This window comes from Parus major, chromosome 4 (assembly GCF_001522545.3).
Source record: "Parus major isolate Abel chromosome 4, Parus_major1.1, whole genome shotgun sequence".
Lineage (NCBI taxonomy): Eukaryota > Metazoa > Chordata > Aves > Passeriformes > Paridae > Parus > Parus major.
The window spans coordinates 7,189,580-7,204,849 of NC_031771.1; the positions used below are offsets into that span (position 1 = coordinate 7,189,580).

Genomic DNA, 15,270 nt, shown 5'->3' on the forward strand with positions numbered 1-15,270 from the left:
CACATCCCAACAGCAGCTTCTTCTGCAGCTGTGACTTTGGGAGGCTCCAAATCCATGGCAGGACTGCAGTTTGGGAAGGCAGTGAGCCAGTACAGCCTTTGTTTTGGTTTGGCTGCTTGGGCGCTTCCATGAGCTGAGGAAATAACCTGCCAGGAAACTAACCCAGAAGAGAAATCCGCTTTCTAGTATTTTGCTAGTGGAGTAAGTTAAACTTGGGTCACAGAAGGTCTGACAGGCACCCAAACGTGAATGATGGAGGGGAATGAACTGCTGTGAGGGGTAATGAGGGAGCAGAAATAACTCCCACTCCCAGCATTGAGGCCACTCAAAACTTGGCACTCACAGGACATCAACCTCGGAGACAGTAAATGTGAAACAACCAGGCCACATCTGTAAAGGGTGAAAGATTACTTAATTACTCTTGAAGCTGGTTGCTCACAGAGTGGGAGAGCAAAGATGTGATGTTGGTTAGAAGATAATTAAAAATCTTAATGCTATAATTAGCACAAATCCCACAAAGTCAGCATGAGTGCTTTTGAAATTCCAGTGTTGTGTGTGTAAAAAGGCACATAGTGCTTCAACTGGCTGATTGCTCCAGCGTGTGTTTTTGGTAGAGATGCTAGAGAATACTCCAGAGGGAAAATTGGATAACTTTCAAATTTTACCAGCAAGAACTGATTAGTCAAAAAGCGTGGGGGATGTGGGCTGAGGGGGAGGAAAGAGTGAGTTTCAACTCGATCTGCTTAAGGGTGTTTAATCTAATTAGTGTAAGAGTGGGTGTTTGTAACCTGCAAGTTAATTTTGGGACACAGATTTATAAATAACATTTTTGTGAGAGCAGGTGTGAAGTCAGAACAGTGTAGGCAAATACCAGATCCAGGAGATCAAGCTGACCTAGCTAGAGATAGTATTTCATCTGCTGTACTTAATGCTTCCCAGAGCTAGTGAGCATAAAAACTGTGGGGCTTTTTTGTTTGTTTGTTTCAAATAGCAGAACATTAAGCTTAATCTAAGAAGAGTCTTGCACTTTATTATGTCCTAGGCTATCATCAGCACTTGCCTTGTTTTTTTGCACATTGAAAATAAGCATACTGGGGTTATTCAGCTCTTAACTGGGAAAATGAGCTGTGTTCAGTGCCAACAGTGGAAAATGTATAATTTTCATATAAAAATACTTTCAAATTATATATCTATAGTGAAGCTGAGTACTCTGGAATTTTTATGTGGTGTCTAGAAATAGGGATGCTTTGCATAAATTTTATGCTCAGATTTCAGTCTTTTCTGCATAAAGAATATGCAGTAAAAAAAATTCCATTCTTGTCAAAAATCTGTCCGATTTACTGCTTCTGTACTCCACATCACAGAGTGGGACTGCTGTGGTGTACACCCAAAGCCTGATTTAGAATCCAGTAGAGCTCAATAGATAGCTCCTCAGAGTGTCACAGGAGCTGAAGTTGGACAAAAAGTTCAAGAACAATAACAGAAAAACTTTGCCTTTCAGTTGTTCTTGATCATAGTAGGTTTTTGGAGTCATGTGGAGAATTGTGGACACAGCCACTAAAGGATGTTTTTTGTGGTCATTCTAAAACTGAAGAATTAGCACAAAAGTCAGCAGCTTCTTAGGCCATCACAAGGGAGGAACACCTGATCAGCACAGCACAATGCCTGCTGGCTGCTCTGTTTATAACTTTGTTCATCTCCATTGACATGTATGTGCATAAACATTAATCTCTTCTTGTTTCGCTTTATAATATTTCAGTGGCCTTCAGTGGTCGAGACCAGCTTGGCAGTAGTCTTTTGTGAGGCAATTCCAAATTATATTTTCCTTTAAAAAATACATGCTTTAAAATGGTATCTGGTTGTCTTCCTTGTGACCGGTTTGCAGCACTCATTTTTGACTCACAGAGGGGTTTATGCTTCAGCATTTTTAGTAGAAGTAACTTCTTTTTCCATCCTTAATAATCACTTTCCTCAGGTGGCTTCTCATATTTGTTTTGAAATGTGTATCCCTTATAGCTTTGAACACTTAAAACATCTGTTTATTATTTGTGCAATACACTTTAATTTTTGGTTTTAAGATTGCATATGGAAGTCGTAAGTCTTGTTCCTGTACTTTATTAAACAAGTGGAATGCAGGCACTGACCATATGAAAGTAAATACAGCGATTTTGCAAGCTAAAAAACCCTGCTGCTTTGTAACTCTAAAAAGATGGCACTCTATCCATGTGTTGTTTATCAGTTCATTTATCTTTTCTTTTTACATTTAGCAGGCCAGCACCCATCTTAAATTTTTGAAACAGAAGAGCCCTCATTAATTTTTAAACTCGTTGCCACTTTCATTTTGGTTAAGAAGAAATACATTTGCTTCTATCCTGTGCTTTTTAAGTGTCTTGTATTTTTGGGCAGAATATTTTCCTTGCTTCAGTTAATTTGCAACATTATGCAAAGCTTGGTCTGCTGTGGAAGACTGAGCATATCTTCAAAGAGCAAAAACTTCTCAAAATACTCACATTTTGGTCCTGACAAATAAGGGTTGTTATAGATAATGCCATTATAATTTGGTTCCCATCCTCCTTCAAATTGAAACCTGTTGGATTCACACTAGGAAAAAGTTCTTGTAAATGCTGATAAGCATCATCTTTACCATAGTAAAAATAAAAAATTAATTCCAATGACACTGGAAATACAGAAAAGCTCTTGTCACTAGTAAAGCGTAGTGTTTTTATTCTCCTTGAAGGTGTCTTATTGCTCCCATAGCTAAATAGCTCAGCATGAATCTTCTCACTTGATCAGTATGTACAATTGTCAAAAATTTGTGAAAACTCCCCACTGATAAGAATTAACTGTGCCTTATAGTAAAGATGGGCTATGATAATCCCATTTTGAACATGTATACAAAAGCTACAGGTACTGTTGCTAACTTCACTTGAAAGGTCCATATCCTTAGAGTCCTGTCAGGAAAGAAAGCCCTTGAAAGGATCAAAATATTGGGAGAGATTGAGATTTTTATGTAGAATTGCCATACATGGTGTATTGTTGAAAAGACTCTCCAAAGTAGAGATTTTGGGCTCACAAGATGGGAACAGCATTTGTGTAAGCTTTGCTGTGGCGTTTGGGATGTGGCTTTTGTTCTTTTAATGTCCTGTTGAAGCACAGCAGCACTGGTTTGGATGAAAGCAGCCTGCTAACTGCAAAACAAGTAATTGATCTGCCTTACTTCAGGAGGAATGCGTTCCATAGCTTGCCTTTTTTGGAGAGGCATATGGGAACTTTTATAAGTGCTCCCACCGAGTCATTACGGGGAACAGAGAAAACTAAGTATCAGGATTCCATGACAAGATTGTCCTCCATCCTCTCCCAAGGGACCAACTTGATTCTCATGATTTCAGAAAAAAAATGTGCACTTCCCATCACAGTGTGGAAAGTGGTGCTCACTTGGCAGTAGGTGTCCCTTGGCTTAGTGCAGTGGGGAGTGGGGATCTAGTTTTAGAAATGGTGCTTTCAGGTTATCTCTAGGGAAAGGATGGTTAGCAGAAGTCATAGTCTTGTGCCTCAAGTGGCAAAGAGATGGACAATGCAGAAATAAACGTTCTAGGAATACCACCAGTGCCAAAGACTTTCCTAAACTTTGTCCTTAAAGAGCGGGAATAATTCCATCAGCTGTGTGCAGACTGAGTGTTTGGGATCAACACACACTGGTCAGCTGCTGCTGACTGGATGGGAGAAGTCTCTTCTGATGAGAACAAATAAAATAGAAAGAATTCCTGCCTCGCCTCTTTCTGTTTCATCACTCAAGTAAAGCTGAGCCCTGCTTTAACATTGTGCAGAGAACACGTATGGATGTCTTACAGTTTCTTTGTGAACTGAAAATCTTTCCGCAGTAAGCGATGGAACACAAAAGCTTGATCATTGATTATTATGACTTTTAAGTCATTAAACTTCTTTCCTTACAGAGAGCATACAACAGTTTGGGTTGGAAGAGTCCCTAAAGGCCATCTAGTCCTAACCCCACGCTACACCCATCCAACCTGACCTTGAACACACCCAGGGATGGGGGAGCCACAGCTCTACTGGGCAACCTGTGCCAGGGCCTCACCACCCTCACAGGAAAGAATCTCTTCCTAATACATAATCTAAACCACTTTCTTTCAGAAGGACTGTCTTTTTTCTAAAGATAAATTTATTGACTTAAGGAATGATACCCTGGAGCTGCCTGAAGAAAGTTCCTCTTCTCTACTGCAGTGGCTCACTGCATCTCTAAAAATGGAACTGAGTGGTACTTTATTCTGATGTTTCTCCCTGTAATTCAGTGATGTTTTAGATTGGGGTGGTTTGACTTAACTCTGCAGACCATTGAGTTAGACCAACTTAAACAATTGCAAAAGCTATTTACATTTATTTCACTTAACCTGAATTGTTTAAGCATTAAGTAAGTGAAATTAGATTAAACTTCATACAGTTGTATAATTTTTTTTACATGATAAATGTCTGAAAACCAGAATCAGTCTGTCTTTCTGTAAGTTCTTCACACTGCTAAAGGGCAAGAAACAATTCTCAAATAAAATGTAGATGTCAAGCTCTTACAAAGTACAACTTGTGTGTATTAACTCTTTTAGTGCAGTTAATCGTCACACTGAGTAGATCTTGTGGTCATGTCCTGTTTTAAGACTACTCTGGGTTTGTAATTTCACACAGCTCATACTCTGCCCAGTGATGTTTTTTATTCTGTTACTTCATAGTCTCTGTTCTTTGACTGCTGTTGTGTGTGGCAAAAAGAAAAGTAAAAAGTAAAAAAGAAAAAAAGCAAACAGCCACCCTCACTGCCTCCTCCCCCAGTTCTGGAAAAGCCATACTAATCAGTAAAGATTTTCTGTTGTGTATCAAGTTGCTCTTCTTTGATAGGGATACAACATTTTCTGGCAGATGGAAGGCAGCCTTACAGGACTGCTTGGGCTGTGTGCTATGGAAAGCTGTTCCATGTATGGTCCATGATTACATTTTTACCAATTGGATGGAATAAATATTTACTGCTGCAATGAAAGTTTTACATGTGTACATTAGGCATTGAATAAATAAAACACTTGGGGTATGTAACATGTAAATACTGATGGCTCTTCTCCTTTCAAAGTGTCTTTGTCTATTCCACCCTGGGAGATGCAGTTCCAAAACATTCCCTCAAGTGCTAAGGTGTGGACATCTTCACAAAGTGTGTGCAGCTCCTCTGAATGGCTTTACAACAGAATTCCTAAGGATCCAGTCAAACAAACAGAGCACAAACAACTTGTTTAAGCAGATGAGCTGAAGATGAGTACAAGAGCAATTTATGCTTTCTCTTGCAGTTGCGAATAATGATCTTTAATACAGTGTTCTTAACAAGGAACATGGTAATCCTGTTTATAATTCTTGTTATATTAGAGTAGCCTGAGTGCTCTGCTTTTCATTACTAATTTTCATGTCCTGGGGCTCTGGCATGAAATTACTGAGTTCCTTTTAAATGCTGTTTAACTTTCAGCTTTTCTGTCTTTGAATTACTGTTGTGCTGAAGATTTGACAGGCTAAAACTTAACTGTGCTGTGCATCAAGAAACACACAGGTTGAGGAGAGAGCTCTTTCCTGAAAAAGAAAATCTTTAAACGCTTTTGTGTGTAGAACAAAATGCAACATTGTCTTGGTTTTGCATTCAGGAGTAGTAATGACTTTCCTTTTAATGTAAAAGAAGAGTGAGCAACTGGTGTATTAAAGAGGAATATTGCTTCCATTTTGGAGGTATTCAGTGTTTCTTTGCTGATGGTTAGTTAAGAAGTGTTCTGTCTCTTGTTGGCCTTGATTGTGTGTTGCACTGATTTTGAGCAATCAACCTTGTAACTGGGAAGAAGCCCAGTTGCAGTTTGAAGGTATTTAAAAACAAGGTAGAACATAGAAATAATGGTAACTGTCAGTCTTCTTGAGCATTCTGTGGCCATGAATAGATTCTCAGGGAACTGAGAGACCTTAGAGGGACCTTAGAGACTCAGGCTGTGCTTTTCCATAGTGTGCATGTCATTAGCACCGTGTCAGTTTGAGCTGAGCAAATCTTCTCTCTGGAAAATTGAAATACACACTGAACCTTACAGTGGTTCAGTGCTTTATTTCTGCAGTTGATGACATCTTTGTTGCCAAGTCAAGGCTTAAAATATAACTATGCTAAACATGCACTTTTTCTGCAAATCCATATCCTTTTTCTAATCCCTTTCCACTGCCTGAGTGATGAACGCTGTGTTAATCATCTCGGGGAGGATGTGGAGGTACTTTCTAGGGGAGTCTTTGTGCAGCTCAAGCAAAATGAAGCTTGGTTTCAATTTGCTCGGTCATAGGAGCTCTTGGTATTTTTAGTTCACACATAAGAATGACCTTGGGATTGAGTCACTTTCAGTGTTAAGTAAGAAGCTAATTTATTTTATTTCCCTATCTACAGAAGATACAAGCTAGAAACTAATTAATTAATTTTCATAAGAGAAGGCAGAGACAACTGAAAGTGCCACCAAATAACAGCAAGTAGAAAATAAGGCCTGTTTTGTTGCTCTAAAGTTGAATATTTGCCTCATTAAAGGAACTAATGAATACCAAATCCTGGAAGTCACTTCTTACAGTTTTTGTCATAAATTTATGTTGCTTCATATTAGGTAGTTTGCTCTTTATATATTCTATATATACCTTTACAGTGAAAGTTCTTTAGAATTCTCTGGTTAGGGTCTGCAGCACCTTCTGATTTCCACTCTATCTGCTTTCTAACCTAGGCTCTGCTCACCTTGTGTTTAACCAAGAGATTCTTAATTTCCCATTGTTCTAATTTCAAATTTTCTAATTTAATAGTTTAATTAATGGTGTTAATTTCCCATGTTGTAGCAGTATTACTTCTGTTTATCTAATCCAATTTGATTTTTTCTTGAGCACAGGTGAATAGGACTGTAAGGAATACTCTGGATGGAATCAGTCACCTACATTCCAAGAAAAGGCCAAACAATGAATGGTCCAAACCCCTTTATTTTTGCTTTCCAATTTCTGTTCAGGTCTATGTAGTTTTATCTGTTGATGTTATTTTACTTCTATGTTTTCTGGTTTCACAAGTAAGTTTTCTTTTCCACAGGTCTCATATCTGTCTTGTACACTCCATGCTTAAACATGCATCTTTTTGAGGGGGATGTGGCGTAGGTTATCAATTAATCACCACTGGGATACTTCTTGAGAATATTTTCCTTCAGTTCACATAGAAATCCCAGTTTGATTTTTGTACTTTTAACTGGAGTGTGGATTTTAAGTTTGTAAGCTATAATTTGGTTGTGTTTGCTCTTGTAGGTGGTGTCTTTAATTTTTCAAAGCTTTTCCTCTTGCAGTTAATGACTTTGTCTTTGGGATCCTAAGGGGTTTTTTCCCCATTTTCAGTGATGGTAAGGGTGTCAGATGTAAAAAACAGAAGATGCCATTAGGCAGGAAAAACTGGCAGATAAAAACATGGAGAAGAGGACCCACAGCAGGGGACAAGGAATGGAAGAGAAAAGACTAAGTTGAGGAATTTGCTGTGTTTTCTGGTCAGGTAACAAGAGTGATATAAGCCTGGTTAGAGGGGAAAGGCTTGGAGAATTGTTACACAGGAGGGTTACCAAGATGATCAGAGGGATGGAGCACTTCTCTTTAGGAAAGGCTGAGAGAATTGGGATTATTCAGTCTGGAGAAGAGAAGCTTCATGGTTAACTAATTGTGGCTTTGAAGTACCTGAAGGGAGCATACAGGAAGGATGGGGAGACACTTTTTACAAGGACATGTAGTGACAGGACAAGGGGGAATGTCTTTAAACTGACAGTAGATTTAGGTTGGATATGAGAAAGAAATTCTTGACTGTGAGGATGGTGGGACACTGGAAAGGGATGCTCAGAGAGGCTGGGCATGGTGGATGTCCCATAATTGGAAGTGTCCAAGGCCAGGTTGGATGGGATTTAGAGCAATCTGGTCTAAAGGAAGGTGTGGCAAGGGGTTGGAACTAGATGGTCTTCAAGCTTCCTTCCAACCCAAACCAGTGTATATTTCTAAGATTTTTTGTTCAAATGATATGAGCATGGCCATGATGCCATAAGAGCACTGAGGTAATAGACTAAAAGTGGTAAGTGTTGCATGTAGCAAACATCTACTTAAATATAACAAATGGACATTTATGACAGCTTGAATGGCATATTATTTTTTTAAATAAGACAGTGTTTTTCTCTGTATTGTGATAGCAACTGAATTTCTCATTTCTTGTCTGTTCCACCTCCAGGAGATGTTCTTGTTGCTGTAAATGATGTCGATGTGAATTCTGAAAACATAGAGAGGGTTTTGTCTTGCATTCCAGGTCCTATGCAGGTACAGTATACAGTACAGTTGAACATTTATTCCAAACATCCTCTGTAAAAATTAATACTGCTTCTAACCTTTTTTTCCTGAGGCAACAAAATTTAGGTGGCCTTTTTCTCAAAACTTCTTCCATTATCTTCTGAATGCATTGCTTGACTTCAGTCAGAGCAGAAATTTCAGAGTTTAATTCTGATAAAAAATCAGAATCAGAAAAATCCTATGAAAATAGGTAGGTGCTGATGTGTAGCTTAAAAATAAACATGTCAGCAGAACAGTAGTGGATTTTTTTTGCCAATAACTGTATTTAAAATGGTAATAATTGCTCTGAAAATACTTGAATAGAGTAATTATACCTTCAGCAACATAAACAAGACTCACAAACCACAAGAGAGTAAAAACAAGCCTGAATTAACAAGGAATGCTATTAAAAATACTTAAGAGCATTTAAATGGTGAAGTTGATGCTGGTTTAATATTTAAATACAAAAAAATAATTATTTGGATTCTAAGAGGTGTTAGATTGAATACTTTTAAGATCTTTAAAAACTCAACAGTGATGGAACGGATAGAAGTCAGTAATAAAAATTGATACCAAAAAAAAGTTACAAAAAATATGACCTGATGAATGATGTTTCTTGCCCCAAAACCTACTGCATATATCTTTTCTTCTAGCTGAATAATTTTGGAGCTCTAATGAAGATTTAAATAAGTAATGAAGAATCAGATAGCTATTTCAGAGCCAAGCCAGCAGAGTGTTACATATCTAGGATGTTACTGGCATAAAATGGAATTTTTTGAGTCATTCTGCTAAAATTCACTTTCTGATGGACAGGAAGACAAGATAAAAGTTGAAACTTAGAGGTATGAGTAGGAGCAGGTTAAATATTAAAGTGTCTCTTGGTAGTTTTTCTTCAGGTAGAATGTACAAGGTGATGATAATGATAGAAATATTTTACAGTCCAGAGATTTTTAAAAGTGGAAATTTTGTGTTTTCTTGAACACAAAAGTTCTGTTTGCAACTTACTTTGTGCAAGCTCCTGTGGAAATGTATCAGCAGCTGCAGTGAGATTGAGCACTGGGGATGTCAGTTCAGGAAGCCTTCCAAGATATCTGACAGTCTGAAGTTTGCCTGAGCTACTGGAGTTGTGGTCAGGTACTGGCAGAGCTCTGTGGGAGAAAAACCTTCTCTTGTCCGTTTTTGACCAAATACGGAGTTGCTGTAACTGTTATTAAATACAGAATGATTAAAAAGGCAGAGATGATACAGTTTGTGTAATTGCATCCTCTCTAGATTAGGGTGTAGGTATTACTTGTTGCTAAAATGCCGTGCAGCCCTTCACAGAGCAGTTCCCTGTGATGCGGTGTCAGTGTTTGCACTGTCAGTAAATCTGTCAAGCAGGCAGCGATTACTTGAAATGTGTAACAGTTTGTCATGGTGGCTTTCCAAATCCTTTCATTAAAGTGCAATTATTCCTTTTCTGCTGTGCAGTTTGAGCCAAAGCCAGACGAGTGGTGGCTAGAATAGACCAGTGGAGATGTAAATACTGACTTCTGGGTTTTTTGCAATGCAGTACACTGCAGTCATGCTGCTGAAGAAACAAGGTTGCTGTAGCTGACATTTTGTAATACAAGCAAAATTGTTACTGTGTTCTTGTTCATCTTTCTTTGCAGAATATCGAAAAACAATGCAGTTTTAAAGCCTTTTTACTTACATACTAGTTATTTATTTCAGTGAAGTCCCTGCTCTTCTGGATTCATGTTAAAAATTGCCAGAATTGATTTCAAAAACTTCACTACCTAGATTCAGTTGCACCATGTGACATATCTCATTGTATTTCCAGAATTTTGTTGGTTTAGTTTGGTTTTCTTACCTCAGTTTAGGCAATTAGATCCAGGCTTGTAAGGGCTAGTTTAGTGCATTTACTGAGCAACAGAAGTCCAAATGCTACATTAGTCCTTTGTTTCTCATTTCTGTAATCAAAATAATTGCTGTTCCCTAGCACCATGAGACAGAGAAGACAGAATAGGAAGGGCAAGCTATGCTAAAGGAATATACTCTTCTTTACTCTGGTACTCAGAAGTTGCAGAACCATTTTACTCAAAATTTTCTAAAGATATCCAGCCTGAGGCAGACATCTAGAATCAGAAATTCCAGCCTGAAATTTTGAGTTACAGTTGTGCAGACCATAAGCATGTGGCAGACAGATACTGAAAACAGGAAGCTGCAGGCAATCTTTAAAAGGTAGGCAATGCCCCTAGCTCTGTCTAATAAAATCCATCTTCCAAGCCATGCAGCTTTCTTGCAGATGAAATCACGCCTTCCTGGGGCAGACCAGGGGTACAACAGCTACATTTTCTCTTTCAACACTGAGAAATGTATAGTAGTATTAAGAAGCAGATTAAATACAGAGTGACCTTCCAATCATTACTTTCCAGCTTCCAGAAGTTATTAGTAAAGGACTTGTAAAATTAGTTAAGGGTTTCTGTGTTTTCCTTTGTTTTTTAAAATTCCTTTGACCTCCACAGCATCCTGGAGCAGTGATTTAGGTCACTGATTTGTATTTTGTTAATTATCACTGGCTTTCAAAGTGCCATCTAATCGAGTGCATGTCATACCCCATGTTTCTGTGTTATGAGAAAAAGGTAACTGCTCATGTCTTACCCTGCCATGTATGTGGAGAGCTCTGTCATGTTCTACTTTGTCACCTTTCCTAAGCAGAAAATGATGATCCATGTCCCTCACAGTTTGCTGTTCCTGCCACCTTCTTGCAGTTTGATTAAATTCTTTTTGAGAAATGTTCTAAGTATTGAGAATGCGAGCATGATATATAGAGTGGAATATTAATGCTTTACCCATTCTTCATGTCATCTTCTGTTGTGCATTGAACTGATTTTCTTCAGGAGAAATGGAATCAAAGCTGTGGAAGGTTTCACAGTCAGTACTTACAAAAGGGGACTTCAGTAGTCATATTAAATCAGATCCTATGCACTGCTCAGGATGAAGATTCATTTCGTCTCCACGAAAAAATAAAATATTTTTTTAGGATATGTAGAAACGCAGTCTCTTGATCCTTTTCTATTACAGTGATGTGGGAGGCAGCATGGATGACTCCAGGTTGAAAGAGAGTTAAAGTTCAGTTTGTTTTGAGCTCTTCCCTGGAGGATCATATGGTTGTGTCTCTAAGACAAGACAGACTAAGTTTGTTTTTTTAAAAATGGAGAGACTAAAAGGTAGACTGCAGCAAGAATGACATCTGTGTGTCATTAGTATAGAGATTGTAGCCTAAGTGCCATGACTAAATGTCCATAGACAAGATGCAGTAGAAGTTGAGAGAAATAACTATTGAGGCTTGAGGAAATCTGTAAAATGTTAAACAGGGTGTGAAGAAAATATTCTGAAATATATGCAGATGGCGTGACAGAGAAACAGAACGGAGTCTTAAGAATGCTGGAGAAGAAAACCTCCACTTCTGAAACTGTCTGCTGTCAAGATACTGGGTCTTAGAAAGCAGCCACCTCTTAGCTGGGTGTTCATGCTCCTGGAACCCTATTCATGTGAAGTGCCAGGAATCAGAAATGAACTGATGAGGAGAGGGCGAGGGATAAGTCAGAAAAGAAAGGGGTAGTACAGGACAGGAGAGCAGGACTGACTGCAGTGCTGTACCAGGGAAGAGGAAGAGAAAAAAGGCTGATAGCAGCCCAAATAGGAGAGGAGAAAATGAATGGAAAGTGTTGGGAAAGGGAGTAAAGTGGAAGGGGAAAGTGGTAACCAGTGACATAAATGTAGCTGTAAGAGCTGATGATGGCACTTCTCTCCAAGCTAGTTTGACAGGCAGTGGGTGTTTTAAAGCATCATTACTTCTTGCTGGCACTCCTCTCTTAAAGTATGTGTACACACATACACAATTACAAAAATGGTCTGTTTTTAAATGTATAAATTACCTCTGCCTGGGCTTCTCAAAATTTATCACATTTGGGAAAATAAAAATTGGTTTCGTTGCTTCAGTCCTCATGCTAAACTGTCACTGATTTTAACAAAGAAGCAGGATTTGGTGTGATGTGTTATGTTCAGAACTTCCCAGTAAATAGGCATGTTGCAGGTATTTCAAGGCAGATAAACAGCCTTGAGTAAAAACATGTGAAAGAGGGAACTAAGAGCATGCCTACTTAGTCCAAATATGTCTTCAGTTACTTTGAAGACTGATAAAAAATAAGGTCTCATCCAAGAACATAAATGAATTTTTTCTCCTTGGAAATTGCGACTTTATGCTCAGTCAAGAGATAGGTGTTTCTCACACCTCCTCCTTTCATTCCTGGGACAATGTGTTCATTCACAAAAAAGAAAAAATCACTTTCATCACTGCTGAAACAACTAACAAACATAATTTTTTTAAGTCAGGGCTTAAAGAAATAGGTCTATAAAGCAAATTTTGAAACATGTTTCCACATCAAGTTTTGGAGTAAGTGTTGTTTGTGTGTCAGGAAGTACGCATTTATTCTAAATCTCATGGGTTTAATCTTATTTGGGAAATAAGGAACAGTAAACATAATACAATTTTTTGGCAAAATAAGCTTGATCATTTAAACTTTTAAGGTTTTGTTTAAGAGAGGATGTTCTGTTTGTGTTATTTTTTCTTCTGAAGACATAGCACAGTAAGGGATGTAAACAATTTTTAGGCTACTTGGTAGTTGTGTAAATTGTAAAATACAGCAACAAAACTCTTATTTTCTGATTTTACAGTTAAAAAAAGGGAAGTCAACACATTGAAAATGAAAGCATTGCTACCATTACAGTTTAGCAGATTTTTGCAGTACAGTGTAAATTTAAATGGTTGTCCCTGTACAAATCTGTCAGTGCACTCAAAATCATAAAGAAATGCTCAAGAAAGAGCCTTCAGGATATGTTCTTAGTAAACTGCTGACATTTGGAAAGTCAAATATGTGAAATGTGTTTCAAAGGCACGGTAATGGGTTTTTGTGCTCAAACAAAGCCAGAGCAGTAAGTATATTTTTCCATTCTCAAAACCGTAAGAATTAAGTATGAAAACACAGCAAACCACATGCTTACTCACATGGTTCCTAGAGCATGTAATAGCTGGCTTTGTCCTTTGTAATAGATGGTTATGTAATGTTGAATGTATAATTGGTTTTCTTGAAACAGCAGGAATTTTGTTTGGTTACATCTTCCTCAGTAAAGCTGAGGCTGAGAAAGCCTGACCTCTTAAAGGGCTCAAACTGCATCTGTTCCATCTGATACTGATACAATCTGAAAGTAATTGTAAGTACAGGCTCATTCTCACAGTAATTAATTACTTTAATAGGTTAAACTGACATTTGAAACCTCAGTATTTGAGCCTGAAGGAGCTTCTCAGCAAGGGAACAAACAGACGCAGTCAAGTATGAACAACCTGGTTCGGCTCCTGTGGGGAGAGGACAGTTTGGACCTTCAGCAGGCTGTGCAGGACGTGCCTCACATTGTCATGTTCCTCACACTCAAACTGGACTCTGAGACATCCAAGGATGAGGTAGGCGGCTGACTCAGCAAAACTGAGGTGAAAGGTAACCACTGATCAAGCAGCTGCTAGGACATTTGATATAAAAGGATAAATAAAAAAAATCCTCTTAACGATTTGGAGTTGTGAATCATCCGTCAAATGCCCATTTTGGTCGAAATAATGCTTGAAATTCCAGGGGGGAAGAATCAGCATCACTGCTGACAAACTCCTAACTGGCCTTACACTCAGCTGAGCGCGGCTGGGCAGCAGCAGGTGAGGAGCAGCCGGGGTGGTGACTGCACAGCCGAGGTGCATTTGTTCCCCAGTTCCCCAGTGCCCAGTCAAAAAAATATCTCCCAGCAGGAGCTATTGGCAGTCCACATCCATAATCTGTCTGGCTCCTTCTGTTTTGAAATGCTAATGTGCCTTTTCTTAGAGTGCTCTGGCATGTCTGCTGTTAGCAGTCAGCTGCTAATTCTTGCTCAGGCAGCGTTTTTAGAGCCACAGAAGTACTTTTCCTCTGTCCTGTAAAGCTTCCTTTCACATCTCTTTCCTTTTTCTGTTCTTCAGGAAAATTTTGCCAGTGTGCACTTAAGCCATTTTAAGTTTGTGTAGTTGTTCAGGATGTAGCCATAGCTACAAATACTCCTCTCCACGCAGGGACACAGAGCTGAGGGTGGCTTCTTGCCCAGTCTGGAAATGACAAGTGGACAAAGTGGACTTCTTAGGAGCTGACATCTGTGAGAAGACTCTTCTGCCTTTGTATGAATTCTCAAATTCAGCATTATGTCCCAGTGATCTGATATGTGCTGAGGAGACATCAAACAAAGCACAGGCTTTTCCAGTCCCCAGGGACTAAGATGGCAGGACAGTGATGGAGTGGGGAGCAGAAAGAAAACATTTTGTTTTCTCTCCCTTGGAATTTATCCTTAGATTGAGATACCTTTACTGTTTTTTATACTATTTTTGAACTGGTACAAGTCTATGTTCTGTTGGTGATGTGTAATAGAAAAAAAATGTCAGAGCTACACAAATTAGGATTTAATTTTATTTTCTAGAGACAGAGCTGGGAAGGAGAAACCTAGAAAATTATATTATACCATAATATATACTAGTCCAAGACCAGTGTTTCCTTGACCACATAAACTTTATGAAATATTAAAAAAAGTAATTTCAGGGCCTCTGACTCCTCTCTTACACATGTAAATGCCTGATTGTAATTCTGCACTTCACAGTAAATTGAGTACTGGTTTCTTGCTCCGTTGTTCCTTTACATTCTCCCAAGAAACGGGATTAATCCTCAACATTGAGCAGAGGTAAAAGAGGGGTTGTAATGCCCTTGTTGTCCCTTCACAAAATCGAATAATTGCTTTCTGAGAAGTCTTGGCAATTATGCAGCCCCAAATACA

General features: G+C 38.6%; 1 protein-coding gene across 4 annotated transcripts in view; it reads left to right on the plus strand.

Annotated features, from left to right (window-relative positions):
• Positions 1-15,270, plus strand: part of INTU (inturned planar cell polarity protein) — a 39,448-nt gene that overhangs the window by 9,392 nt on the left and 14,786 nt on the right. For 3 of the 4 annotated variants that reach the window (XM_015625157.3, XM_015625156.3, XM_015625159.2), the window contains exons 3-4: positions 8,291-8,376; positions 13,688-13,891. In XM_015625157.3, coding sequence (XP_015480643.1) covers positions 8,291-8,376; positions 13,688-13,891 — 290 coding nt within the window. The remainder of the gene's footprint in view (positions 1-8,290; positions 8,377-13,687; positions 13,892-15,270) is intronic. The other variant, XM_015625158.3, reaches the window with a different exon arrangement.